The sequence below is a fragment of the Schistocerca americana genome, chromosome 8 (assembly GCF_021461395.2).
Source record: "Schistocerca americana isolate TAMUIC-IGC-003095 chromosome 8, iqSchAmer2.1, whole genome shotgun sequence".
NCBI lineage: Eukaryota > Metazoa > Arthropoda > Insecta > Orthoptera > Acrididae > Schistocerca > Schistocerca americana.
The window spans coordinates 66362166-66388569 of NC_060126.1; the positions used below are offsets into that span (position 1 = coordinate 66362166).

Here is a 26404-nt window from a genome sequence, read left to right on the forward strand (position 1 = left end):
AGGAGTCCCTGCCCGGAGATGCGAATGGGGGACTATTTTACCTCCAGAATATTTTACCTAAGAGGATGCCATACATTATAGCTGTATGCCCACGGGAAAAATTACGGCTGTACTTTCCGCTTGCTTTCAGCCGTTTGCAGTACCAGCATAGCATGGCCATTTTGGTTGATGTTGCAAGGCCAGATCAGTCAACCATTCCTTGCAACTACTGAAAAGGGTGCTGTCCCTCTTCAGGAACCACACGTTTGTATGTTTGTCTGGCCTCTCAACAGATATCGCTTCATTGTGGTTGGACTTACTGTATAACTATCACGTATCACTGACGCACACAAACCTCCCTACCAACGGAAAGCTCCATGGTTTATTGGGGGGGGGGGGGGGGGGAGGGTTCAGATCTGGGCAGATGATAACTTTCATTTCTGTTTCACCAGTTCCCTGCAGCCCACTCGAAAATGCTTAAGGCATAATCAAGTAATTCTTCCCTATTTTTATCAACTTTCTTTTTGCCTTTCTCACATGTGAATACCCTTTTTATTTCTCATATCATTTATGTTCTTATGAGAGAAAATAAATTGGGAAATCCGAACACGTTGTAAGTGGGCTGCTTCTATGTTGTCAGCGCTGTGTGGCGCTTCGCATTGGATCTCTGACTGTGCTTTCTTTCTAAGAGACTCCTGTGGCTGGTTGGACTCATTGGAAGTTAATCACCAGTAGTGTTGGGCAGTTGGAAGACTCGCCAGCAGTGATGGAAGTACTGTTGGGCAGTTGGAGGTGAACAACCAGCAGTGATGGGTGTTAAATGTGAGAAGTTAGCATTAACGGACGGCAGAGGTCTAAAGTGTTGGCGTAGGCTAACGATCTAGAAGTATCTGACTTGGAGATTGAAAATTATTCGTGATTATGTATCTTTGTACTGGATGTCAATGACGATTTATATTCATATTTGAACTGGATGTCGCATTATGAAGGTAAAAAAAAAATACATTGTATGGTTTGCAACAAAAGCTTTCCACACAGTTTTAATCTGGCAGGAAGTTTCATATCAGCGCACATTTCGCTGCAGAATGAAAATCTCACTCTGGAAACTTCACCCAGGCTGTGGCTAAGCCATAAGCAATATCCTTTCTTTCAGGAGTGCTAGTTCTGCAAGGTTGGCAGGAGAGCTTCTGTACAGTTTGGAAGGTAGGAGACGAGGTACTGGCAGAAGTGAAGCTGTGAGGACGAGGCGCAAGTCGTGGTTGGGTAGCTCAGTTGGTAGAGCGCTTGCCTGCAAAAGGGAAAGGTCCTGAGTTCGAGTCTCGGTCCGGCACATAGTTTTAATCTGCCAGGAAGTTTCAAATCAGCACACATTCCGCTGCAGAATGAAAATCTCACTCTAAAGTCTTTCCTTTGCTAACCACCTAGTAGTTATTGACTTTAGTAGGTAGAATCTTTTATTTAGCTGGCAGTATTGACACTTGCTGCATTGCAGTAGTTCGCGTAATGAAGATTTTTGTGAGATAAGTGTTTAATAAAATGTATAGGTTATTGTTAAGATATCTTTTTAGTCAGGGCCATTCTTTTGAATTAATTATTTGAAGTCAGGTTGTAAGTTTTCTGAGCAGTCAGATTGCATTGCACTAGAATATTGTGGGTCAGTGTTGACATGATAAGAAAAAGTAAAGAGAAAATAGGCTCAGTATGTTCAGTTTTACTCAGCTGTTTCAGAATCAAATAACGTAGCAGTTTCATCTTCTCAGTCATTCACCAATTTAAGTACAGACATACTCATTTAAATAAAGTAGTTTCAATGTTGTACCTATCGCCATTTAATAATTTATGCAAGGCTGGCACGCATGATTCATTTACAAGAGCCTTTCTGCATCGTTCATTGTCCAAATTTTTTACATTACATATCTGAAAAGAAAAAAAGTACAAAACTAGTCAATCTAGGCTCACGACTGAAATTCCATAACATGGTTTGCCCTGTCAGGATTTGCTAAGCTGTAGTTCTCTAATAATGAGTCACATCTCACTATGTTAATGGAGTAGTTATACTGCATGGACATGGGCACACAGAATAAGCAGAATTAACTTTCTTGTATTCTTTACTATGAAAGCAATGAGAAGTCGTGTAGTGAAACACTTTTATATCACTCTAGCTCCATCTTAGCATGTCTATCAGCTGACGGTGGTTGTTCTGCCTGGCGGCGTCCAGCGGCGTCTCCCCGTCGCTGGTCCTGGCCCTTCTGTCGGCCCCTGCCTCCAGGAGTGCCGCCGCCGCCTCTACGTGGCCATTGAATGCCACCAAATGCAGTGGGGTCACCCCGTGATTGCTCCTGGCGTTCGGGTCAGCACAGGACGCCGCCAGCTGCCGCACCACAGGTGCGTGGTCGAAGAACGCTGCAAAGTGCAGAGGTGTGCCCTGCGTGTTGTTCCTGGCATCGACCTCTGCACCGGCCTGCAGCAGACACGCGACTGCCTCCTCGTATCCCCCGAGTGCTGCCCAGTGCAGGGCGGTCATCATGTCCCCATCCCTCGCCCCCACGTCCGCCCCGGCCGCCAGCAGTGAACGCAGCTGACTGGCTGCGCCCTCCTGAGCCGCCTGGATCAGCCTCTGGTTCTTCTCCTCTCCAGGGAGACTCCTGCGTGAAACAGAGAAATTCTCACAGCTTTCTCCATACGTACATTTCTGGCGAAAGATATATCATAGAAGCAGAACTATGCTGTATTCCAAAAACACATCTCTCCAGTAAAAAACGATAAACCTAGAGCATTCTTACTTCTCTGATACACAATAGAGCGAAAATCGCTGTATATTAAGGTACAGGTGCACAGCAGTTTCGTACTCTGGAAGTCTTCATCCGCTTACCATCAAAATTTCCTACATTCCATTCCTCAAGAAATGCAGCTGTTAAATTTTGAAACATCGATGCCTGACAGTGAGTTCCTTTGACCTCACGATGCTACTGTGAAGCTGTGGTTGTCCTCCACTGAAAGAGATGCTTCATGTAGGTAGTACTGATCTTCTGTGTGAAGGAATCCCTTCTCACTCTTGCAAACATGGCACACAAAAATAATTACATCGCAATATATTTATTATGGCAGTAAAAAATTTCAGTTCGGTTATTTGCAAATTTCTTGACACAACCTCGTCAACAGAGAAAGCTAGTACTTACTGGGAAGACATTTGGTTGTGATATTTGAGATATAGCAATGACAATAAGTCGACTCCATTACCCCCTACCCACAAAAACGCTTGTTCACCTATGCATATTTTTACTGCCAGTGTTTGGCCAGCAAGGGGAGGAGAGGTTGTGGTGTAAAGTTCCTGATTACCAGACTTTTCGCCAATGTCCTGGTTTAAATAGCAAACCACTCCACAGTACCTCATGAAGTGAGAGCATGTGACACTGTTGATCATGATCCATCTGTGAGAGGGGACGTCAAGCTTGGCAGCCCCCTTGGTGCTTTTGGTGAGGTGTAAACCATGTACTGGCACAAGGTTTAACTACCTCCTTCCCTCATCATTATCACAATCATAATCGTCAAAATGCAGTACAAACATTACACTGCATTACACACACACACACACACACACACACACACACACACACACACACAAAGAAACATAGACTTTCACGTAAATTCTTGTGACTTTGATCTCTATGAACGCAAAACTTAAAGCTTATGAGACTAAAACATTCTTTAATGCAGTTGTACAGATTACCATTCTAAATACTGAAACTTCCTGGCAGATTAAAACTGTGTGCCCTACCGAGACTCGAACTCAGGACCTTTGACTTTCGCGGGCAAGTGCTCTACCAACTGAGCTACCGAAGCACGACTCACGCCCGGTACTCACAGCTTTACTTCTGCCAGTATCTCGTCTCCTACCTTCCAAACTTTACAGAAGCTCTCCTGCGAACCTTGCAGAACAATGCACTATAATGAGTGTAATAGAAATTCTACACCTCTGCCATGCGAGATATTACAGCTAATAAATTCAATATTCAGTAATCAACCAAATACAAAACTATCTTTTCTACACATAATTTGCACAAAGATATGCAAATTTCAGTGTTGTTGTTGTTGTTGTTGTTGTTGTTGTGGTCTTCAGTCCATAGGCTGGTTTGATGCAGCTCTCCATGCTACTCTATCCTGTGCAAGCTTCATCTCCCAGTACCTTCTGCAACTTACATCCTTCTGAATCCGCTTAGTGTACTCATCTCTTGGTCACCCTCTACGATTTTTACCCTCCAATACTAAATTGGTGATCCCTTGATGCCTCAGAACATGTTCTACCAGCCTATCAGAGCCATTTGAACCATTTTTTTTGAAACCCTGCCTGTACCTCATGCTTATGTGAGCTGTTGATCTGACATAATTAAATTTTCCTCGAGACGTTTGAATCTCATCTTTTTCTATGATAATAAGTTGAAGAAATAAATTAAAATTTGTGTCATGGCCTCAGGTACAGGTGGGATTTCCCCATTACATCAGACATGGAGTGTTATTCCAGTACAAGATAGCCTCTCCAGCAGTGATGACCTAATAAGGCGAAAATAAGCTGAAGATGAGATTTGAAGATTTTTATGGAAGGCATTGGACAAGTGTAGTCTGTGCAGCGGTGGTAACTACAATGCTGTGGTGGTGTAATGGCTTGCAGACCCATCTTGCAAGGAGACATAGTTTCAAGTGTTGGACATGGCTCAAATTTTAATTAATTTCTTTAGCTTCCATCACTATCGTAGATAAAGATGAGACTCGAATGTCCCTAGAAAAATTAATTTATATCAGATCTGCAGGAATACGTTTGAGGCGTGTGCTGAAGACAGCCTCCTCCTCACACAATGAGCTGTCATAGGAGTGGCAGATTGGCGAGTTGCACTCCTGATTTTGAGGCCAGTTGATATGATCGCCAATTTGTGGACCTGAAGAATAATAATATGTATGAAAATGAAAACTGTCAGCTCAAAGGTTTCTTGCGTTTACTCTGAAATTTACTTCAGATACCACTCATATAGATGGTCTTTATTAACAAGAATGATTCAGTGTAAAATACTGCAGCATTACCAGTTATCTGATTCTATGCACTACTGGTAGCTCTTCGTTGAGGATGGGATGTGGGAAGGGGCGAGGAGTCCTAGGGGACAGACTGAAAAGTTATACTCAGCTCTCCGCAGTTATGTTTGTGGGGATAGGGGAAGCAGCAAATAGACATCTGTAGGGAGGGTGGTGCTGAGGTGGGGGGGGGGCAGTTACAATGGTACTGGGCTCTGAGGTCATGTCATACTTTGGTCATTCCAGCGACTGGCAGAGAAGGTTGAGAAGTACAGTCTTGAGCATTGACTTTTGATGAAGTTCACAATATGCAGCATTGTCCCCAGAACAGATGGTGGCCCCTCGGTTTTGAGTAGAGTGAAGGACTGAACCAGAGACTTCAAAAGTTCTGTGACAAGCTAGAATGTGACTTCCTGGACGTTCGCCATAGGGTTGAGAACTGTAGGGTTTCTCTAATTGAGTCAGGTATGCACTACACATCAAAAGGTGCTACTCGTAGCTGGCTGTGTGCAGGGTGCAAGCAAGTTTTTTTTATTTATTTTAGATTAGGCTATTCTCCATCTGATCCAGATAACGACAGCTGCAGTGAACCCAGAAGTGTCAGCGTAAGATCGAGAGAAATGTCTGTGTAGGTGAGAGTAATGACATCCTAATGGTTAACTGCCGAAGCATTCACAACAAAGTGCGGGGTTTGAAGCGCTCCTGAAAAACACAGAAGCTCTTATAACACTAGGTACAGAAAGCTGATTAAAACTTGAAGTTGATACCAGTGAGATTTTTGAGGAAAATTTAATTGTATATCGAAAAGATAGGTTAATGGGAAATGGAGTATTTGCTGCAGTGGACAAAAAACGCAGATTCACCGAGATAGAAATTGAATGTGGATGTGAGATTCTTTGGGCAAGAGTAAGAACCAGGGGTGAGCGCTAAATGATAATTGGATCCTTCTATTGCGTACCAGATTCATCTGCTCATGAAACACAAAACCTCAGATAAAATCTCAGTTCACTTTGCTAATCATACTGTAATAAATGGTGGAGACTTAAATCATCCAACAATTAATTGGGGAAATTACAGTTTTGTTAGTAGCGGGCGTGATAAGACATCCCGTGAAATATTACCAAATGCCTTCTCTGAAAACTACGTAGAGCAGATAGTTGGGAACACCAGTCATGATGCAAATATATTAGATCTAATGGCAACAAATAGGCCTGACTTCTTTGAGGATGTCCACATCGAAACTGATATCAGTGACCATGATGCAGTTGTGGCAACAATGATTACCATAGTACGAAGGATATCTAAAACAAACAGAAAGATATAAATGTTCAGTAAACTAGATAAAAAATGAGGAGTGCCATATCCCAGTGAGAAACTTTAAACTTTTATCACAGGGCAGGAGCATGTAGAAGAACTATAGCACAAGTTCAAGGTAATAGTTGGCCATGCACTGGACAGATACGTACTTAATAGAACAGTTCATAATGGGAGGGACCTGCCATTGTATACAATCACTGTGAAGAAATTTCTAAGGAAACAGAGGTTACCGCATAATAGGTGTAAAACAAAGCGTAGGGCTTTAGACAGGGAGATGCTGAATGAAACACGTTATTCTGTCAAGAAATCAATGTGTGATGCTTTCAATGACTACCATAGCAGCATAGTGTCAAATGATATTTCATAAAACCCAAAGAAATTCTGGTCGAATGTAAAGGTTGTTTGTGGCACCAAAGTTCGTGTCCAGTCCCTAGCGAATGAGACGAATACGAATAACCCGCTGAATTACAAACTCATGTCACTAACGGCGATTTGTAGTAGGATTTTAGAACATATACTGTGCTCCAACATTATGAATCGCCTCGAAGAAAATGATTTATTGACAAATAGCCAATACAGATTTAGAACATATCGTCCTTTGATACACAACTAGCTCTTTATTCTCACGAAGTAATCAGTGCTATTGACACCGGACGTCAAGTTGATCCCATACTTTTAGATTTCCAGAACGCTTTTGACACCGTTTCTCACAAGCGGCTTCTAATTAAATTGTGTGCCTTTGGAGTATCGTTCAGTTGTGTGACTGGATTCGTGACTTTCGGTCAGGTAGATCACAGTTCGTAATACTCGTCGGAAAGTCATCGAGTAAAACAATCATAACAAATGGCGTTCCCCGAGGAGGTGTTATAAAGGGCCTCTGTTGTTCCTGATCTACGTGAAGTATTTAGGAGACAATCTGAGTAGCCCTCTTAAACTGTTAGCAGATGATGCTGCCATTTACCGTCATGTAAAGTCATCAGATGGTCGAGATGACTTGCAAAATGATTTAGACAAGATATCTGTATGGGGCGGAAAAATATAAATTGACTCTAACTCATGAAAAGTGTGAAGTGATCCACATGAGAATTAAAACGATCCGCTAAATTTCAGTTACACGATAAAAAAGTTTAATGCACAAAAGAAGAAGTTCGCTTATCTCACGGTGCATTACAGACTGTCGTAACCGTTTGGTTTTCACCGATCAGTCCTTCTTGTAAGAAAATTATACAGGTCACTCGGAAAGTAGCGGCTTACTTTTTTTCTACAACAGTTACTTATTCCACTCAATGAAAATTATGCATGTGAGAGAGTTACGTTTTATGTACACACCACGTAACATCCTTCCATTTTATGACGTTCCTCCATCGAGGCATAAGAGCGTGTAGGCTTCGCTGGCAGCCGTTCTTGCTCTGGTCACGAGCCCAGTTCTTCACAGCGCGAATCACTTACTTGTTCACCTAAACAAGCTTTCGCACATTTTTTTTTTTTTTTTTTTTTTTGTCATCAGTCTACTGACTGGTTTGATGCGGCCCGCCACGAATTCCTTTCCTGTGCTAACCTCTTCATCTCAGAGTATCACTTGCAACCTACGTCCTCAATTATTTGCTTGACGTATTCCAATCTCTGTCTTCCTCTACAGTTTTTGCCCTCTACAGCTCCCTCTAGTACCATGGAAGTCATTCCCTCATGTCTTAGCAGATGTCCTATCATCCTGTCCCTTCTCCTTATCAGTGTTTTCCACGTATTCCTTTCCTCTCCGATTCTGCGTAGAACCTCCTCATTCCTTACCTTATCAGTCCACCTAATTTTCAACATTCGTCTATAGCACCACATCTCAAATGCTTCGATTCTCTTCTGTTCCGGTTTTCCCACTGTCCATGTTTCACTACCATACAATGCTGTACTCCAGACGTACATCGTCAGAAATTTCTTCCTCAAATTAAGGCCGGTATTTGATATTAGTAGACTTCTCTTGGCCAGAAATGCCATTTTGCCATAGCGAGTCTGCTTTTGATGTCCTCCTTGCTCCGTCCGTCATTGGTTATTTTACTGCCTAGGAAGCAGAATTCCTTAACTTCATTGACTTCGTGACCATCAATCCTGATGTTAAGTTTCTCGCTGTTCTCATTTCTACTACTTCTCATTACCTTCGTCTTTCTCCGATTTACTCTCAAACCATACTGTGTACTCATTAGACTGTTCATTCCGTTCAGCAGATCATTTAATTCTTCTTCACTTTCACTCAGAATAGCAATGTCATCAGCGAATCGTATCATTGATATCCTTTCACCTTGTATTTTAATTCCACTCCTGAACCTTTCTTTTATTTCCGTCATTGCTTCCTCGATGTACAGATTGAAGAGTAGCGAAAGGCTACAGCCTTGTCTTACACCCTTTTTAATACGAGCACTTCGTTCTTGATCGTCCACTCTTATTATTCTCTCTTGGTTGTTGTACATATTGTATATGACCCGTCTCTCCCTATAGCTTACCCCTACTTTTTTCAGAATCTCGAACAGCTTGCACCATTTTATATTGTCGAACGCTTTTTCCAGGTCGACAAATCCTATGAAAGTGTCTTGATTTTTCTTTAGCCTTGCTTCCATTATTAGCCGTAACGTCAAAATTGCCTCTCTCGTCCCTATACTTTTTCTAAAGCCAAACTGATCGTCACCTACCGCATTCTCAATTTTATTTTCCATTCTTCTGTATATTATGCTTGTAAGCAGCTTCGATGCATGAGCTGTTAAGCTGATTGTGCGATAATTCTCGCACTTGTCAGCTCTTGCCGTCTTCGGAATTGTGTGGATGATGCTTTTCCGAAAGTCAGATGGTATGTCACCAGACTCATATATTCTACACACGAACGTGAATAGTCGTTTTGTTGCCACTTCCCCCAATGATTTTAGAAATTGTGATGGAATGTTATCTATCCCTTCTGCCTTATTTGACCGTAAATCCTCCAAAGCTCTTTTAAATTCCGATTCTAATACTGGATCCCCTATCTCTTCTAAATCGACTCCTGTTTCTTCTTCTATCACATCAGACAAATCTTCACCCTCATAGAGGCTTTCAATGTATTCTTTCCACATATCTGCTCTCTCCTCTGCATTTAACAGTGGAATTCCCGTTGCACTCTTAATGTTACCACCGTTGCTTTTAATGTCACCAAAGGTTGTGTTGACTTTCCTGTATGCTGAGTCTGTCCTTCCGACAATCATATCTTTTTCGATGTCTTCACATTTTTCCTGCAGCCATTTCGTCTTAGCTTCCCTGCACTTCCTATTTATTTCATTCCTCAGCGACTTGTATTTCTGTATTCCTGATTTTCCCGGAACATGTTTGTACTTCCTCCTTTCATCAATCAACTGAAGTATTTCTTCTGTTACCCATGGTTTCTTCGCAGCTACCTTCTTTGTACCTATGTTTTCCTTCCCAACTTCTGTGATGGCCCGTTTTAGAGATGTCCATTCCTCTTCAACTGTACTACTGCGCTATTCCTTATTGCTGTATCTATAGCGTTAGAGAACTTCAAACGTATCTCGTCATTCCTTAGTACTTCCGTATCCCACTTCTTTGCGTATTGATTCTTCCTGACTAATGTCTTGAACTTCAGCCTACTCTTCATCACTACAATATTGTGTTCTGAGTCTATATCTGCTCCTGGGTACGCCTTACAATCCAGTATCTGATTTCGGAATCTCTGTCTGACCTAGATGTAATCTAATTGAAATCTTCCCGTATCTCCCGGCCTTTTCAAGTAAACCTCCTCCTCTTGTGATTCTTGAACAGGGTATTCGCTATTACTAGCTGAAACTTGTTACAGAACTCAATTAGTCTTTCTCTTCTTTCATTCCTTGTCCCAAGCCCATATTCTCCTGTAACCTTTTCTTCTACTCCTTCCCCTAAAACTGCATTCCAGTCGCCCATGACTATTAGATTTTCGTCCCCCTTTACATACTGCATTATCCTTTCAATATACTCATACACTTTCTCTATCTGTTCATCTTCAGCTTGCGACGTCGGCATGTATACCTGAACTATCGTTGTCGCTGTTGGTCTGCTGTCAATTCTGATTAGAACAACCCAGTCACTGAACTGTTCACAGTAACACACCCTCTGCCCTACCTTCCTATTCATAACGAATCCTACACCTGTTATACCATTTTCTGCTGCTGTTGATATTACCCGATACTCATCTGACCAGAAATCCTTGTCTTCCTTCCACTTCACTTCACTGACCCCTACTATATCTAGATTGAGCCTTTGCATTTCCCTTTTCAGATTTTCTAGTTTCCCTACCACGTTCAAGCTTCTGACATTCCACGCCTCGACTCGTAGAACGTTATCCTTTCGTAGATTATTCAATCTTTTTCTCATGGTAACTTCCCCCTTGGTAGTCCCCTATCGGAGATCCGAATGGGGGACTATTCCGGAATCTTTTGCCAATGGAGAGATCATCATGACACTTCTTCAATTACAGGCCACATGTCCTGTGGATACACGTTACGTGTCTTTAATGCAGTGGTTTCCATTGCCTTCTGCATCCTCATGTCGTTGATCATTGCTGATTCTTCCGCCTTTAGGGGCAATTTCCCACCCCTAGGACAAGAGAGTGCCCTGAACCTCTATCCGCTACTCCGCCCTCTTTGACAAGGCCGTTGGCAGAATGAGGCTGACTTCTTATGCCGGAAGTCTTCGGCCGCCAATGCCGATTATTTATGAAAATTTAGGTAGTGGCGGGGATCGAACCCGGGACCGAAGACGTTTAGATTATGAATCAAAGACGCTACCCCTATACCACGGGTACCCCCTTCATGGTATCCTTTAAAAGCCGCAACATGTGGTATTCCGAGAAAGCTTAATCAAGGCTAGGGTGGATAGGGTGACACTGTTCAACCCTGTTCAGTGATGTGTTCAGATGTTTTCAAACTTGTGTGAGGCCGTGCGTTGTCATGTTGAATCGAAACTTCCCCTGGGCAGTTGACGGCAGCAGTGCCAACTGCCGAATCGTAATTGCGTCAATCCTCGCGATGATATCTGCACTGTGTAACACGCGGGACGGCCAAGGATGGCCTCCCTGCTCGCTGCAAATAATCAAATCATGAAACTCCGTCCAACTGCCTTCTGATGCGTCACTTTCTGTGCCCAGAGACCAATTGTAGTCCTGTCTATTCTAGATGCTCCACAGACTTCACATAAACACTTGCAAATAAACCCCACAGCGCTTTTCTCCGCGGTAAGAAAATTAATAACGGAACGCTTCTTGTAACGTAGACCACTTACAGACGTCATTTTGAAACGTTGCTGCAGTTGAGTTATCTCTTGGAGGAAACGCGCTCACTTAGAAAAAGTAGAGTAGATTCACACCTAACATGGTTGTCGGTTCAGGAAAAAATGTGGCTTGTTTACGTGCGAACCTTGTACATCTAGATCTGCAGTGTAGCTATCTGTTTAAAATAATTCTTTGTGATATTCCATGTCCTGTGGTTTTTTTATGTAGGGTGTTTCATTCAACCCCACAAAAGTCTACTACCGTTCAAAGAGGGAAATCTTCACTTTGTTCGCCTGCACAATTCTTATTAATACCGTGCCTACATGCTCTTTCTCAATACACATTCTGCTCTCCAGCCAGATTTTCTTTTTGTCTTTGCCAATACATTTTCACTTGATTTTGCAAGCTCTGTCCTAGATAATTTTATTCTCTTCTCTAACACTTCTACTTCCTCCTCTGATTCTTCCCTTATAGTTTTTTTCGTTTTTTGATTACATGTTGTGCTTCCTTCCCGCGAATTTGTTCATAGTGGTGTTTTCTGTGCTGTATGGTTTTTCCGTTCCCATGTCTTGTTTCTGATAACAGTCCTCCAATTTGTTTTCTAATTTTTTTTCTGTCCCATTATCTAGTGACAATTTACTAACTTCGATTTACTTGTGCTACATTATGAATGATATTGATAACTACGTGACGTTAAACCCAATGTGCTACATAATTTAAAACTTTTTTCTGGGCACCGTGTGTATTCTGTTTAACATTACTGATCGTGTCTGGGGTATGCATTTTACTGTGTCATCTTACATTGAGAGGTTTCTGGTTTTTCTACATAGTAATCCACATTGTCTTCTGTCTCTTTAATGCTTTTCCCGTAACTTTCTTCCAATTGGTTTTTAGTATGCACCTCTTCTTGTGTTTATTGACCTACGTTATTTGTATGTCCGAAATATGGCAAATCTGTGTCACGGGCCTGTTCCTTATATAACCTGTCTCTTACTCCTAAACAGTTATATATCAGTCACAGTGAGTGAACCTGTGTTGTCTACTTATGCTGCATGAGGCACTTACAAGCAAATAGGATTCGCAGGTCATGCACGTACATGGCTGAACATCCAATGTTAATCAATTCTAGAAATACTAAAGTCACTTTTCAACGGGGGATAAGTTTTCTTTAGTCCCCTGAAACCTTTCTTACACAACCATCAACGTTAAAGTATTTGTTTTGCCGCGCAGGATTAGCCGAGCGGTCTCAGGCACTGTAGTCATGGACTGTGCGGCTGGTCCCGGTGGAGGTTCGAGTCCTCCCTCGGACATGGGCGTGTGTGTTTGTCCGTAGGATAATTTAGGTTAAGTAGTGTTTAAGCTTAGGGACTGATGACCTTAACAGTTAAGTCCCATAAGATTTCACACACAAAGTACTTGTTTTACTTCCATGTATTCCCCTGAATAGTTAGAGAGGTTTCAGCATTATGGAGTAATACCTTACTGTATTCTGCTGAGACCTTAACGTGAGCCACATTGGCAAACAACATATTCCATTGCAGTTTACAGCCTCATATTGCTCCGCTAGTCGGCAGCCAGGCCAGCGGCAGTGCTACACGCGGCCTGGGAACGTGCTGGCTACTGACACAGCCCTAGAACTCTCGCTGCGGCGTCCGGCTCACGTGATCTCTGTGAGAAGTCTCCAGCTAGTCTCATCAGTGGTCGCGAGTACAGCAGGCCAGACAGCTACCAGTCTGGAAGCCGTTAGTTATCTTGGCAAATCGTAGCATTGCGTCACAGGCTTGGCCACGTAGCTGATGTAGTGCAGCCATGACTTGGAGGCCTGAATATTTATTACTACTTGTCTGAGGCAATGACGTGACGCCTGGCCAGCGATGACCGAATGTGGCTTACTTTTCTGGACTCACCAGCGGTCTTCACCACTCCTCTATCTCGCAAGGATGGCTTCAGGCGTCGAGCTTGTTGCCTGTCCGCTATATCAGTTGCCTGTCCGCTATATCAGCAAGCTGACAGGAGTTCTAGTGAAACTTTTACTCCCTCTTGCGCAATCGAGCTGTGCTGTCAGTATGAAATGACGTCTCCTCCTCGCTGGAGTCATGTTGCTATGTTACGATTCCGGCCACACACTTGCACGAGGTGAGCCAATACCTTTCGGACTTGTTCTGCTTTCCACAATGTCGCCTTTCTGCCTGTTTGTCATTTCGATGGTGACATGGCGCGTTGGCCTGGCTTGCTTGGCTTTGGAGTTTGAGAAAATTTTACATTTGTCCCTAACACATTTCTGGTGTGTGTGAACCTACGGGGTTTACAGTGAGACAGCAAAATTTTTTCATGAAGCCAGCTATGGTCGTCAGCTACCAGCGGTCACTGATTTTCAAAAGTAAAAGTGAATTTTGGGACGGATTTTCGCAGAAATTGTACTCAGGATACTTGCAAAACTCTCTCAGCTGCAGACTGTTTACAACATGAGATTTGTGCATTAGTGTTGGTGTCTCCACTCAACCACACCTGCAACACGACTGATCAGACTTCCTGATTATCACGAGCTGCCGCCTTAACCGTTACGCCACATGAACACGCCGACAGATCTGACTTGTACTGAGGTCGATGTTTCCACGAATAATTTACAACACTAACATCAGAGGTTCCCTCAATGACTCTGATCCCCTGTTCTCGTACACCCTATAGGAAAACTCCTCATTTTAGTGCTTGGAAAACCAAGGTGTAAATGTAAATCACAGTGGAAGTTTGATCTAAGCCTGGACGTTTGGTGAGGTAAACTGACGCTGAAGTAGACGTCTTGTGACGTTTGTTGTTGTGGGTTTCAGTCTGAAAACTGGTTTGATGCAGATCTCCCTGCGAGCAGGTCCTCTGCTAGGCCTTTATCTCTGCCTATCTGCCATAACTGCTGCAAACTACACCCATTTCAATCTGTCTACTGCATTTAGGTCCCCAGCTGCAATTTTTACACCCACATTTCCTTCAATGGGGAACTGACAATTCCTGGCTGCGTCAGGATGTGCCTTGTCAGTCGCTCGCTTGTTTTAGTCAAGTTGTTTCTTTTTTCCCTATTTTGATTCGACGCCTCCTTATTAGTCACTCATCTAACCATCAGCCTTCTACTGTAGCACAACATTTGAGAAGCGTCTATTCTGTCCAATAAATGCATTGAAAAAAACTATCATAACACTTAAATTTATATTCCTCCTTGTGATAAACGTTTTTCATGTTACTAACATTCTCCATTCAATAGTCTCCATACCTAGGCCGTCATCATTTATTTTGCCGCCCAAATTGCAAAACTCGTTTACTACTTTTGGAATCACATTTCTTAAGCTAAGTCCCTCAACATTGCCTAATTAAATTCAGCTATATTCCATTAAACTTCTTTTACTTTTGTTAATGTTCATCTTATAACATCTTTTGAAGATATCGTAAATTCCATCCAACAGTTTACCCAAGTTCTTTGCCGTCACTAACAGAATTACAAAATTGGCATACCAAAAAATTTTTATTTCATCTCGCTGAACTTTGTTTCCCTTTCCATATTTGTTTCATTTCCTTGGCAGCTTGCTCAGTGTACAGATTCAATAACATTCTCGACTAACGCTTACATTTCATGGTCTTTGACTTTAAACCTGGTTTCGAAACTGTCTTATAGTTATAATGTGAGCTGTAAAAAAAGTACTGGCAACATAGTACACTCGCAGCAGATCGGACATGTTCAAATACAAAAAAAGTACTGGCAACATAGTACACTCGCAGCAGATCGGACATGTTCAAATACACTGATGTACAAAATTAAAGTAACAAACCACCATTCCCCGTGTTGTTTCTAATTCACGGTATAATCATACAAAATGTCAGCAGATGTCCGTACAATCGTGTTCTTCACGAAAGATGGCTCTCCGATCAATAGACAACCTCCACAACGATGACGTCACAACACCAGTCAAATGGGGCAGTGTTTGCCGTGTAGTCCCACACCCACACTCGCTGTGTACACAGTCACAGAAAAGACGCCTGGCACAGAGAAGACGCCTACCAGACTCTCTGCGATGAAGGCCACAAGAAGAATCGAAGAAGGAGAGTCGCAAAATGATGTGGCCCAAAGACTTAATGCGAATCGTTCTGTTATTTCTCGCATGTGATGGCAATTTATACAGACCGAAACAATATCAAGATCAGGGCATGGCCGATAAGTGTGACATCAAAAGGAGAAGACCTCTATTTGGCCGTAACGGAATGACAGTACCGCTTTAGTACTGCACGGCAACTGGCATCTCGCCTCGCAGCATCCACTGGACATGCTGTATCGAGACAAACTGTGTACGGAAGGCTTCGCCAGAGTAGCCTTTATTGTCGAAGACTTTCTGTACCTGTACTTCTGATGTTTCTCCACAGATGGGAAGGTCTAGGGTGGAACAGTGGACCAATGTTCTTTTCGTAGATGGGTCCCAATTTCATCTAGAGATTGATTCTCATCAAATTTACATCTGGAGGGAACGTGAACACAATTTCTCTACACAAACATTATGGAAAGAAACTGATATCGAGGAGGACCCATAAGGTGGATAAGGATTTTTTGATCACTCAAAAACCTCTTCATGAAATTGTGCAGATGAATAAGCAAAGTTTAATTGCTGTTAGGTACCGTGACGAGATCTTGGAACCTCCGCGTGGATGTTGAAGGTCGTGCGGTCCAAGACTTCGTATTGATCGACGATCATGCTCGACCTCATAGAGCACAAGTGGTTGATGTTTTCTAGGAAAGTGGCATGCTCGCTCTCCCAATTTCGCTTGCTGTGTCTCAGGGTCAAACCGATTTTTGATTCCACATTTTCGTTTGCCATGCGGCACAATAGCCAACGTGGCCTATGGAATACAAGTTTTGTTGCTCTTGATGATGACGTCCTCCTAAGTCGTTTCCGTATGGAGACGTTAATGGGAGTTGATTATCTCCAAAATATTTTATCCAAAAGTATGCCATCTTCGTATAACCATACAGCAGATCTGCATGTTGTCGGGAAAAATTACACCTGCAGTTTCCCCTTGCTTTCAGCCTATTGCAATACGAGCTCAGAGACGCTCTGTTGACTAATATTACAGGGCCAGTTCAGTCAGTCATACAGACTGTTGCCGCTGCAACGACTGAAATAGCTGCCTTCCGTTTGAGGAACTACAGATTAGTCTTCGTTGTGCCTGCTTGTATGTTACCGCCGGCGTTGCAAAGTCAATTTTTCTTAAGGAGGGCCACTGCTTGTGGTGAGCGAGAAATATGCATTCGATCACAGTATGGGGAAAATTTTTGACTGTCACTACATACGAAAGTGTCCGCAAAAATCGTTTAAATAAAAATATACAAATTCTCGTATTTAAACATACAGATCACAACTTTCCATATCGTCAGTTGGAGGAAACACATTATTTTGTATCTCTTTTGCTGGTAACTATTCCTCTGTCATTACATTTTGAGCGCAGCCACAGACTTACATTCGCAGTTATTTATTGACATGAAGGCAATATTATTGGCGTTGCAATGCGCTGATAACCTCTTTTACACAAATTCCTACCTGGATTAATTTAGGAAGATAGAAATCCATCATTCAATCCAGAAACTGTATCCAGCAAAACCAATCCATTCACTATCTTTTGAAAAGAATTTTGTTTTGCGAACTTTTATCTCATATAAGTGCCTCGAGTGAATCATTTGTTTCTTCAGTTGAATATCTCTTGTGAAACCAGAGAAGGAGGTACAAACCCATCTTGATCCATGCCAACTGGAAGGTCCAAATTTATCAGAGGTGTAACTTTTCCTGACATAAATCATAACCTCTGATTTACAATAAAGCAGAAATCAATTTTTGACCTAAACTCTAACTTAAGTTGTACAATGTGTTTGCAATATGTGCAAGGGTAGTGACAGAACTCACCACATGAGAGAGACTGCTGTGTCATCAGGCGGGGGAGTGCTGTCGGTGGCCACGTCCAGTGTAGCTGTAGTGGGAGTCCGGCTGTGGTCGCTGTGTGGCTGCGAGGGAGGGCTGGGTGTGGGACTGCTGCCTGCTGCGGCTGCCACACTGCACAGACAGACAGACAGTGTGTAGGAGGGGCCAGAGGCCACCTGCTGCTGACAGACTGTCCACACACAGGCAACAGGTCACACAGCTGGATGACTTAAAAGCGAGGCTAACACTCAGCTTCTTCTGAGTTGTCCACAGAAGTAGATTAGCATTCAAAACAACAGAATGTACAAGACATAGCGGAGATGACAGATACCGTGGGCCAACAGTTAGGCTGGCGTCATAAGAAACCTATTGAATAGGACTATGTAAATACATAACAACCATTTTCACACAGAAATTAGAAGTCAATAATCTTTAAATGTACTTACTGTAATACTATGACAATTGTGGATACTTCTAGAATGTACTCGAACCAAACACAGAAATCAAAATCGTACAGTCCAGGTGAGTTTTGAACTCATGACCCACCATGCAATAGTCTAGAATCATAACCACTACACCACAGCTTTTTCTGCAACATTGCTCCCTCCTTAAAAGAACAGCGTCACGGTGTTACGTCCTCTTAGTCCGGGAACGAGTCATCGGTCCTCCATACTCCGACTCCCAATGACTGATGTTCGCCCTGGTGGCGATCTTCTTAGAACTTCCTTTGCCGCTACGCTCTTCGTCACCTTTCCGCTTGTTGCCTGTCGCTGGAGCTTCGAATTTACCCTGGGTTGCAGGATACTTTTACGGCTTCATTCGAAGGACATGGACCGTATCTCTGATCTCTCGTCGTCTTGTGTCGGGGTCGAAATCTTCAACTTCATCAGTAACATCCAAAGTAGCGCCTGAGGAGCTTCTCAGAGAAACAAATCTTCCGAATAGGAGTGAAGATCCAGACGAGGTCACCAGGCTGGTAAAGAACAGGGCGGTGGCCCGCGTCATATCTACATCTACATCCATACTCCGAAAGTCACCTGAAGATGTGTGGCGGAGGGTACCTTGAGTACCTCTATCGGTTCTCCCTTCTATTCCAGACTCGTTAGTGGAAAGAAAGATTGTCGGTATGCCTCTTCGTGGACTCTAATCTCTCTGATTTTCTCCTCATGGTCTCTTCGCGAGATATACGTAGGAGGGAGCAATATACTGCTTGACTCCTCGGTGAGGGTATATTCTCGAAACTTCAACAAAAGCCCGACCCGAGCTACTGAGCGTCTCTCTTGCAGAGTCTTCCACTGGAGTTTATCTGTAAGCCTTTCACGATTAGTAAATGATCCTGTAACGAAGCGCGCTGCTCTCCGTTGGATCTTCTCTATCTCTTCTATCGTCCCTATCTGGTATGGATCCCACACCAGTGAGCAGTACTCAAGCAGTGGGCGAAAAAATGTACTGTAACCAACTTCCTTTGTTTTCGGACTGCATTTCCTTAGGATTCTTCCAATTAATCTCAGTCTGGCATCTGCTTTACCGACGATTAAATTTATATGGTCATTCCATTTTAAATCACTCCTAATGCCAACTCCCAGATAATTTATGGAATTAACTGCTTCCAGTTGCTGACCTGCTATATTGTAGCTAAATGATAAAGGATCTTTCTTTCTATGTATTCGCAGCACATTACATTTGTTTACATTGAGATTCAATTGCCATTCCCTGCACCATGCGTCAATTTGTTGCCGAACCTCCTACATTTCAGTACAGTTTTCCATTGTTACAACCTCTCGATATACTACAGCACCATCCGCAAAAAGCCTCAGTGAACTTCCGATGTTATCCACAAGGCCATTTATCTATATTGTGAATAGCAACGGCCCTTCGACACTCCCCTGCGGCACACCAGTAAGCCCCTTAGTTTGCGGATGATAGGCAATCGTCTTGTGATGAGTAATGTTGCACTGACGGTTTATCTCTGTCACAAGATTCGGTTGAAAAACGTTCCCTCAATCCGTAATTAACGCTCTTGTCGCACCGTGTTTTAATACAATGTCCACGATGAATTTGGCTACCTCAAATGCTTCGGCTGTTTTCACCGCTTTTTTAATGGCATAACGTGTCAGATAATCAGTACAAACAACAATGCATTTATTGCCACTAGCAGACGTTGGACAGACGTTGGAAATTGTCCGAGGAGGTCTATCCCAACACGACGGAAAGGCGTTTCGGTTCGTGGAATTGGTATGAGTCGGCCAGGTGGTTTCTCCTCTGGCACTATCGACAGTGCGACACATAGTGACGGACACTCCTAAATAAACCTCTTGCGGATTCTATGTCTTAATAAATCCTAAATGTCCGGCCTCAGGTGTCTCATGGAATTTCTGTAGAACATCTAAGCGCATGTGTTTAGGAATCACTGGTAGCCACCTCCTTCCAAACGGATCGAAGTTTTTCTTGCAAAGTAATCCATTAACTACCTTAATTGTCCTTTCACATCCTCTGACAGATTTAAGGCAAGCATAATTTGAGATATCTTTGCGTCCTTCTTCTGCTCAGCAGAGAGATCGTGGAGTGCAGAGAGACAGTCACTATCTTCACCAAAGTCTTAATGGTCTTGCACAGGGTTTTATGAGAGGTAGTCGGCACCTTGGTGTTTTCTTCCACTTTTGTACACTATGGTAATGTCATACTCTTGCAGATGTAGTGCCCACCTGGCGAGTCGTCCTGTTGGATCCTTAAGACCTGTCAACCAACAAAGTGAATGGTGGTCTGTAACCACTGGGATTGGCCTTCCATAGAGATACTGTTGAAATTTGCACATGGCCCAGATCACAGCAAGACATTCTGTTTCTGTAGTTGAGTAGTTTCTCTCGGATTTTGTAAGTGTCCTAGAAGCATAGGCTATAACCTTCTCTTTTCCATCCGAAATTTGCACCAGAACAGCACCGATCCCATATCCACTGGCATCTGTGTATAGTTCTGTAGGTGCTCTGTCATCATACAGACCAAGTACAGGGTCAGTCATCAGAGCTTTTCGCAGCACATCGAAAGAATCTTGTTGAGCACCACCCCAGATAAATTTGGCATCAGCATTTAACAACTCTCGGAGTGGCCTGGATTTGATACAAAAGTCTTTGATAAAACGATGGTAATAAGAACATAAGCCGAGGAAGCTTCTCACATCTAATACTTTTAGGAATAGGAAATTCCGTTGTAGACCTCATCTTTTCTGGGTCTGGCCGCACACCTTCGTTTGACACAAGGTGTCCAAAGTATTTTGATTTCGTTTTCTTCGAAGAGACATTCTTGGATTAAGTTTCAGTCCGGCCTGTTGGAGACACTTAAGAACGGCCCTCAATCTTTTTATATGTTCATCGAAAGTCTCTGAGAACACTATAATGTCATCTAAATAACAAAGACACATCATCCACTTCAGGTGACGTAGAAGATTAACCATCATCCGTTCAAAAGTTGTTGGTGTATTACACAAACCAAACGGCATTACCTTAAACTCATATAAACCCTCAGGGGTGATGAATGCAGTTTTCTCACGATCAGCCTCATCTACTTCGATTTGCCGGTATCCCGAGCGCATGTCCATGGTTGAGAAAAACGTAGACCCCTTCAGACAATCTAGTGTATCGTGAATTCATGGAAGAGGGTAAACGGCCTTTTCAGTTATCTTTTTAAGCTTCCTGTAATCAACACAAAAGCGCCAACTGCCATCCTTCTTCCTGACGAGGACCACTGGTGACGACAATGGGCTCGGCGAAGATGATCAAAATTACTTGCAAAATTATTTAGATAAGATATCTGTATGGTGCGAAAAGTGGCAATTGACCCGGAATAAAGAAAAGTGCGAAGTTATTCACATGAGTACTAAAAGAAATCAGCTAAATTTCGATTACGCGATAAGTCACACAAATCTGAGGGCTGTAAATTCAACTTAATACTTAGGGATTACAATTTCAAATAACCTAAATTGGAACGACGACATAGATAATATTGTGGGGTAGAGCAAACCAAAGACTGCGATTCATTGGCAGAACACTTAGAAGGTGCAACAGGTCTACCGAAGAGACAGCTTACACTACACTTGTCCGCCCTATTCTGGAGTACTGCTGTGCGGTGTGGGATCCGCATCAGGTGGGACTGACGGATGACATGGAAAAAGTACAAAGAAGAGCAGCTCGTTTTGTATTATCGCGAAATAGGGGAGATAGTATCACAGACATGATACGTGGAGTGGCAATCATTAAAACAAAGGCGTTTTCCGTTGCGATGCGACCTTGTCATGAACTTTTAATCAGCAGTTTTCTCCACCGATTGCGAAGACATTCTGTTGGCACCCAACTACATAGGGAGAAATGATCATCACGATAAAATAAGAGAAATCAAGGTTCGCACGGAAAAATTTAAGTGTTAGTTTTTTCCGCGTGCCGTTCGAGAGTGGAACGGTAGAGAGACAGCATGAAGGTGGTTCATTGAACCCTCTGCCAGGCACTTTATTGTGAATAGCAGAGTAATCGCGTAGATGTAGATGAATGATGTCATTCTTCAACATTTTCTCTACCTCGACGCGAATTATTCGACGTTCCGTTGCTGATACATAGTATGCTCTCTGGCTTATCGGTTGATGATCTCCAGTGCTAATCCGGTGCTTCACCATCGATTTGTCTAATTTGCTCTTCGCTTGTGAATTGAAGCATTCAGAGAACTCTTGAAAAATGGCGAGTAGCTTCTTCTGTTGTTCGTTAGTGAGGTCTGGTGACAGTCGAGCTAGACAATCTTGTAGTGGTAGCACTAATTTCGCCCACAGACTCGGCATGGGAGGTTTCTATGACGCTCAGCTGTTCTTCAATTAAGGGCTGAGCGTTTGCTACGCACATGCGTCTTGGGAGGATCTGCGGTTCTCATTGACAGTTAACTATCCACAATTCACCGAATAAAAAAAAAAGGTTCAAATGGCTCTGAGCACTATGGGACTTAACATCTATGGTCATCACGTAGAAGATGGTGTAATTGGATGAATGACGAACACTAACTTCACTCAACGAAAGTTTATTCAGCACTTGCACGTACAAGAGCGCGGAGCGAACTGCCTTCGGCCAGAACACATACAATATACACTCCTGGAAATGGAAAAAAGAACACATTTACACCGGTGTGTCAGACCCACCATACTTGCTCCGGACACTGCGAGAGGGCTGTACAAGCAATGATCACACGCACGGCACAGCGGACACACCAGGAACCGCGGTGTTGGCCGTCGAATGGCGCTAGCTGCGCAGCATTTGTGCACCGCCGCCGTCAGTGTCAGCCAGTTTGCCGTGGCATACAGAGCTCCATCGCAGTCTTTAACACTGTTAGCATGCCGCGACAGCGTGGACGTGAACCGTATGTGCAGTTGACGGACTTTGAGCGAGGGCGTATAGTGGGCATGCGGGAGGCCGGGTAGACGTACCGCCGAATTGCTCAACACGTGGGGCGTGAGGTCTCCACAGTACATCGATGTTGTCGCCAGTGGTCGGCGGAAGGTGCACGTGCCCGTCGACCTGGGACCGGACCGCAGCGACGCACGGATGCACGCCAAGACCGTAGGATCCTACGCAGTGCCGTAGGGGACCGCACCGCCACTTCCCAGCAAATTAGGGACACTGTTGCTCCTGGGGTATCGGCGAGGACCATTCGCAACCGTCTCCATGAAGCTGGGCTACGGTCCCGCACACCGTTAGGCCGTCTTCCGCTCACGCACCAACATCGTGCAGCCCGCCTCCAGTGGTGTCGCGACAGGCGTGAATGGAGGGACGAATGGAGACGTGTCGTCTTCAGCGATGAGAGTCGCTTCTGCCTTGGTGCCAATGATGGTCGTATGCGTGTTTGGCGCCGTGCAGGTGAGCGCCACAATCAGGACTGCATACGACTGAGGCACACAGGGCCAACACCCGGCATCATGGTGTGGGGAGCGATCTCCTACACTGGCCGTACACCACTGGTGATCGTCGAGGGGACACTGAATAGTGCACAGTACATCCAAACCGTCATCGAACCCATCGTTCTACCATTCCTAGACCGGCAAGGGAACTTGCTGTTCCAACAGGACAATGCACGTCCGCATGTATCCCGTGCCACCCAACGTGCTCTAGAAGGTGTAAGTCAACTACCCTGGCCAGCAAGATCTCCGGATCTGTCCCCCATTGAGCATGTTTGGGACTGGATGAAGCGTCGTCTTACGCGGTCTGCACGTCCAGCACGAACGCTGGTCCAACTGAGGCGCCAGGTGGAAATGGCATGGCAAGCCGTTCCACAGGACTACATCCAGCATCTCTACGATCGTCTCCATGGGAGAATAGCAGCCTGCATTGCTGCGAAAGGTGGATATACACTGTACTAGTGCCGACATTGTGCATGCTCTGTTGCCCGTGTCTATGTGCCTGTGGTTCTGTCAGTGTGATCATGTGATGTATCTGACCCCAGGAATGTGTCAATAAAGTTTCCCCTTCCTGGGACAATGAATTCACGGTGTTCTTATTTCAATTTCCAGGAGTGTATATACAGCTACTGAACATTCCAGTACAGTGGTGCTTGACATTTGTGGATACTTCTAGAATGTACTCGAACCAAACATAGCAATCAAAATTATACAGTCCAGATGAATTTTGAATCCATGACCCATGACAGTCTAGAATCATAACCACTACACCACAGCTTCTTCTGTGAGAATGTGTTAGACACTGGGGTGTTAGAGGCACAGATGGTAAATTGGGGGGGGGGGCGACAGAAGGATCTGACCTGAGAGGAAGAAATTCCATATGTGGAAGGAGCACAGAATTTGTGATACAAGGAAACAGTTTCAATGAAAAATTTAATTTCCATAAAAATATGACACAGACTGAAACATTGTCCCAATAAATAGATTTAATTCACTTTCGCCAACAAAGCGCTTCTCTGAATATTAAGCATCATCTGACTTTGAAGTTGAATGAGTGTGTGAGGAACATCAGAAAAGCAGACAGAGACAATGTACAATCTACATTTCGCACAGATACAGAATCTGGGCCATACCACTGAGAATTCATCCACCCCCACAATGCATATGAATGTTCATGATATTTGATTTTTCATGGAGATAAAAAAAGGGAGCTGCTGCTGTAGACTTACACTGCACATTGTTTTGAAGCCAGTGGGTGTGGGGTTTGCCGCCATCTTGATTAGCCCAAAACATAAACAGACTATAGTTTACGATTGCTTCTTGTTCTTTATTTCTGTCGTGTTCCGCAACAGCTGTCCTAAATATTAAAAGTTAAGTATTTACATCAATAAAACAGTATCACGAAGGCAATTTCGATCGCTTTTCTGTTCAGGAAAAAAGCAACGCAAGCTATCGTATCTTGTATACCTCCATGTCGAATATACTTCTTGTTTTTTTGAATTGTCAGTGCATTAGTCTCACTGTAGTTTACACATCGTCTCTCTTTAAAATCGTACGTATGACGCTTCATTCACTATGTGGCGAATCACAGCATTTTACAGAGTAAAAAAGATATAATTTTTTAAACGTGTTCCAGCTTTGTGCAATGCTATTAATGTGATTGAGGAAATGGTCTCAAACGCTTAGACCCTGTAAAATTGATATTAGATTAACATGTATGTAAATCATATAATTTAGTATTGATAGCCTAACATCTTTGAATGTAAGTGTACTTTGATCATATGCTTCATCTTACTTTTGAATTTAATTCGAAATTTTCAAAATATATAGGGTGAGTCACCAACGATTGCCACCTAGAATAACTCCGAAAGGATGATACTAGCTGAAAAGTTTGTGGGACTAATGTTGCATGGGACAACGAGGGCCATAATATGACTTTGGTTATTTTTTGCTAGGTGGGGTTGCGTCAGAGATATGAAGGTCAACTTCAAGTTTGTAAATGGGATGCTCTAGTTTGGTACTTATTTTCTGATAGCAGCTATCAAGAAGAATCCAATGATGTGTAACAGTAAGGTTTTTGAAGGTCAACGAAGATCACAAAGGTGGCATGAACGTCCATTTAAAGGTGTTCGAAGTGATGACCATTGGTATCAATGCAGTGCTGTAATCTTATCATGGTTTGAGTGGTATTCCTTATCAGTTAAGCACTTATCGAAGCACATGCTCTGACAATTCTCTCTCATATATCGTGCAAATAGTAAATATTCGCCGAATACCGCGTCTCCATCTAATGTGCCATTGACATGTAAACAGCTTTCGACGGTTCCGAAATACAACACCAAAAAAGAACGGTAAGACTAGTATCGTCGAATCAAGAGAATGTGAATGATGTATTGCTTCGAAGAACAAGTCGATATGCTTCACATTTACGAAGAATGGCAACGATATTCAGTGAGATCTAGAGATTTATAGACTGAAAGATATCCTCAACGTACTCACTCTACAAGTCGTACATTTAAATACACTCCTGGAAATTGAAATAAGAACACCGTGAATTTATTGTCCCAGGAAGGGGAAACTTTATTGACACATTCCTGGGGTCAGATACATCACATGATCACACTGACAGAACCACAGGCACATAGACACAGGCAACAGAGCATGCACAATGTCGGCACTAGTACAGTGTATATCCACCTTTCGAAGCAATGCAGGCTGCTATTCTCCCATGGAGACGATCGTAGAGATGCTGGATGTAGTTCTGTGGAACGGCTTGCCATGCCATTTCCACCTGGCGCCTCAGTTGGACCAGCGTTCGTGCTGGACGTGCAGACCGCGTGAGACGACGCTTCATCCAGTCCCAAACATGCTCAATAGGGGACAGATCCGGAGATC

The 26404-nt window shown here is 43.3% G+C and overlaps 1 protein-coding gene across 1 annotated transcript in view; it reads right to left on the minus strand.

Annotated features, from left to right (window-relative positions):
* Positions 1-1701: 1701 nt before the first annotated feature.
* The window catches only part of LOC124545531 (cortactin-binding protein 2-like), a 113264-nt gene continuing 88561 nt past the window's right edge, over positions 1702-26404 (minus strand). The window contains exons 7-8 of the mRNA XM_047124478.1: positions 17569-17715; positions 1702-2624 (exon numbers count right to left, since the gene is read on the minus strand). Coding sequence (XP_046980434.1) covers positions 2138-2624; positions 17569-17715 — 634 coding nt within the window. The 3' untranslated portion in view covers positions 1702-2137. The remainder of the gene's footprint in view (positions 2625-17568; positions 17716-26404) is intronic.